The sequence below is a fragment of the Populus euphratica genome, unplaced genomic scaffold, assembly GCF_000495115.2.
Source record: "Populus euphratica unplaced genomic scaffold, PopEup_1.0 scaffold294.1, whole genome shotgun sequence".
NCBI lineage: Eukaryota > Viridiplantae > Streptophyta > Magnoliopsida > Malpighiales > Salicaceae > Populus > Populus euphratica.
The window spans coordinates 51742-55168 of NW_011500176.1; the positions used below are offsets into that span (position 1 = coordinate 51742).

The 3427-nt window shown below is 31.8% G+C and overlaps 1 protein-coding gene across 1 annotated transcript; it reads right to left on the bottom strand.

The window, feature by feature from the left end:
- Nucleotides 1-374: 374 nt before the first annotated feature.
- Nucleotides 375-1215, bottom strand: LOC105111436 (uncharacterized). Its single transcript, XM_011006780.1, has 2 exons — nt 494-1215; nt 375-431 (listed from the first exon to the last, which is right to left on the bottom strand). Exon 1 carries the CDS (start codon nt 1104-1106, stop codon nt 699-701), a length of 408 nt encoding a protein of 135 aa, XP_011005082.1. The 5' UTR covers nt 1107-1215; the 3' UTR covers nt 375-431; nt 494-698.
- Nucleotides 1216-3427: the final 2212 nt, after the last annotated feature.

Genomic DNA, 3427 nt, shown 5'->3' on the forward strand with positions numbered 1-3427 from the left:
TACATGACAATATTGTTATTTGCTATGGAGAAACTCCCGCTCTCTGAGGTGACATGAAATTTTTGTTCATAAAATTTGAATTATAATTTTCTGTTGTCCGAGGCGGTGGGAATTCATGTTGTCAAACACAAGATAATTTTATGAGGATCATCAACGTATTAAACAACATTTATTATTTTCTAAATAATTGAAGATACAATCTCTCATCTTTGCTAAAAAAAATTATAAAACGAATGATTTTTATCGGATATATAATAAAAAGGTAATCAATGTTATCCACACATAATTAGTTTTAAAAGCTGAAATACATTAGGTTCGTAGAAGCAATTAGTTTTATACACAGAAAACTATAGTTCATAACTTTTTTTTTTCCCCAACAACAAACTCCATTAAATGGCCAAGAGCCTAATGAATACATGCGAGCTAAAGCCCTAGAACAAGGAGCTTGATGGTCTAGATAAATAAATAATACAAATAACCCTAGTAAAAAGCCACAAATACTAGAAACACATTGAAGTCCAAAAAAACAAATAAACAAATAGCAAGTCTTTTAGATCACAACATCGACATTAAAAAAACTGAAACAAGAGTACGGTGTGTAATTTATACGTACTAGTAATTTGACCAAGACAATAGCACCTTGGTTTATTCTTGAAGGAAAAGGAGCAAGGACCACTGAAATTTAAAACTACTAAAATTTAAGGGTACCCTAGCGCGATGCAAGTCTCCCAAAAGAGTCTGTCCTCCATTGCATCCATGACTTCCCTACTTAGATTAATATCAACCTTTGATTCCTCTTGATCACCCTCCTCAATGATCATGCAATCCAAGGCGGCATCCTTTAGAAACATCTTGCATCCACTCCAACTTGGCTCGCGATGATCATCAACCTCAAAAGTTTCAGAAAAACCATGTATACGATCAGTTGTGTCACAGCTGCATGACTCTGCATCATCATCATCATCATCAGCAGCAGCAGCAGCAGCGCAGGCTATAGTAACATCGAGATAGAGCTTCAGAAGCCCATATTCTGCCTCAGAGTCTGCACTGCCCTCGACCAGAAGAAAGGAAGACACGTCCAGTACTGGTCTCTTCTTGGTGTCCATGTACGGTCTCTTATATTGGGAAAGAAAAAAGTTGCAGCTCTTCTATTGATTAGAACTCGTTAGGTGAATTTTGCACTTTGGCAAGTGTTTATTATATACTAAAGTTGCCTACCAAACTCATTATGATTATATACATGTACGTATAATTAATTCACTTTTTGAGTGAAAAGTTTTTGGTGGTTTCTTTGCTTGAGACTCCAATTTATTGGTCGGTTTCATGTCCTATTCTAGTTTAATTCGGTCTTATATATTCTTTAGAAGGAGAGACAGGGAGGGAAAATGGAACATCATCTTTTTTATATCTATGGACGTGAATTCGTGGATACAATTAGGCATATGGAAGCAAGGGTAGTTGTTTCAAATAGTTTCGACCATTGTTTTCTTTAAACAAGATTTTGAATTTAAATTTTATATATATATAATACATTATTGCTAGGAGAGTATTATCTCTTAGTTGGTTGACCGGGCTCAATTAGATTAGTCGGTCTAATAAGCTTTCAAATACTGGGATTTACATTAAAAAAAAAGAAGGTATATGTATGTCTATAATAGACCACAGGTTAATCCGCCAATGGCAAGATGTGTCGTATTAATTAGGCTCCACAAAGCCACTTCTAATTTGATAAAGATGCAATTATTAAAGTTAACAATATTGGAGGACTATGTCCACAGGTGAATTTGCTATCTAAGCAGCCTTAGTGTGACATTAATGGTTATTAATTCTTAGATGTGGAAACGTGACAATTGTACATTCGCACATGAATTTTATCGAGATCAATGTGACGCTAGGATGACTTAAAAGTTCGCAAGGATTTTGCTTCTCTTCATGGTGGTGCTTGGACTGATTTCTGGAATTTTCAAGTGGCTTGAAAATGTGGGAGTCGGTGGATATTAATCCCTCAGGCACAAGGAGTAATTGTGGCTCCGGATTAGCAACTTGTTACTAAAGGGTTAGGTTTTGGTTCAGCAATCACCATGTTTCTGGCACTTTTAATGCCCTGGTTGACAAAGCGATGCTTTATGATTATACTTGCTTTTCACCAACAATAACACTAAAAAAAATATTTTTTTGTTGTGGTGTTCCATATTGCAACGTTACCCTATTCACTACAGCATATTTCATGTAGCAAAGTTACTCTAATTAATTAGTAGAGCATATTTAATAATTTTATGATGCAATAATGAAATCCACCCCCTAATTAACCTTGATTTCATCATTCCTTTGAGGTTGAATTCTGAGTTCAAACCCATTTTAAGACCAAAAAAAACAAAAACTCTTTATTTGCTTCTGAAAAAACTCTCATGCTGTCTCATTTAAGATTTTGACTTTTTTTTTTTTTACTAAGATTGGTCCCGAAAGAAAAGCTACTTAAGCGTAAATATACAAAGACTAGAGGTAGGGTAGTTACAAAATCTTTTTATTTTTTTATTTTTTTTAATATCAACATTTAACCAATTATTCAATCATACTCACGAATGGTTAAGGGTTCTATTCTTTGAATCAACATGGGAAGATTGTTAAGCCTCTTTTCTTCAATAGCATACGCTGATGGTTGAGGTTGGTTAAGTTGTAGTTATTTTTTTAAGTGTTTTTTTTTTAAAATATTAAAATAATATATTTTATTTAAAAAATTTTATTTTTAATATTAACATATAAAAATAATTTTAAAACATAAAAAAATATTAATTTAAAATAAAAAGATAAAAAATTCAATTTTTTTTGAAAATATTTTTAAAATGCAAAAAAAAAAAAATAGGACTCTTACCTTTCCATCTTCGGTGCTATTTTTTCAAAACTCTAAACACTCAACTATTTATACTTTTAAGCTTTTATTTATTGATATTCAACACATTAAAAAATCTGAATATATGACCCCTTTATATTTATAATAAAATTATAAACTTAAATTATCATATCCCAACAAAGATTCTAAATATTAGTTCAAAAAATTTCTAATTAATTAGTTAAATAAAAATTCTAAACTCATATTTTTTATCTAAAAAATATTTTTCTTAACCCAACAATATTGCATTCACATAAAGTTATTTGGTGACAAAATAAAATCAGAGTGAATATGGTAAATGCATCCAAAAAGTAGATGGAGGTCTTAAATAATGCAACTCTAAAACCTTTTTTTTTTTACTTTTTTTCTTTTTTTTCTGATGGAACATCATGAACTTGGGATCTGCCGACGCATGCTATAACATCTCATGATCAACACAAGAAGTATGATGTTTCTTTAATGACATGGCCATGCACTACATATGTTTTTTTTTCAAGTGTGCTTTGCGACTATTGCTGTCCGCAGGGTGTCTGTGAT

Coding starts and splice junctions, on each gene's coding strand:
- LOC105111436 (XM_011006780.1), bottom strand. CDS start 1,106: ATGGACACCAAGAAGAGACCAGTACTGGACGTGTCTTCCTTTCTTCTG.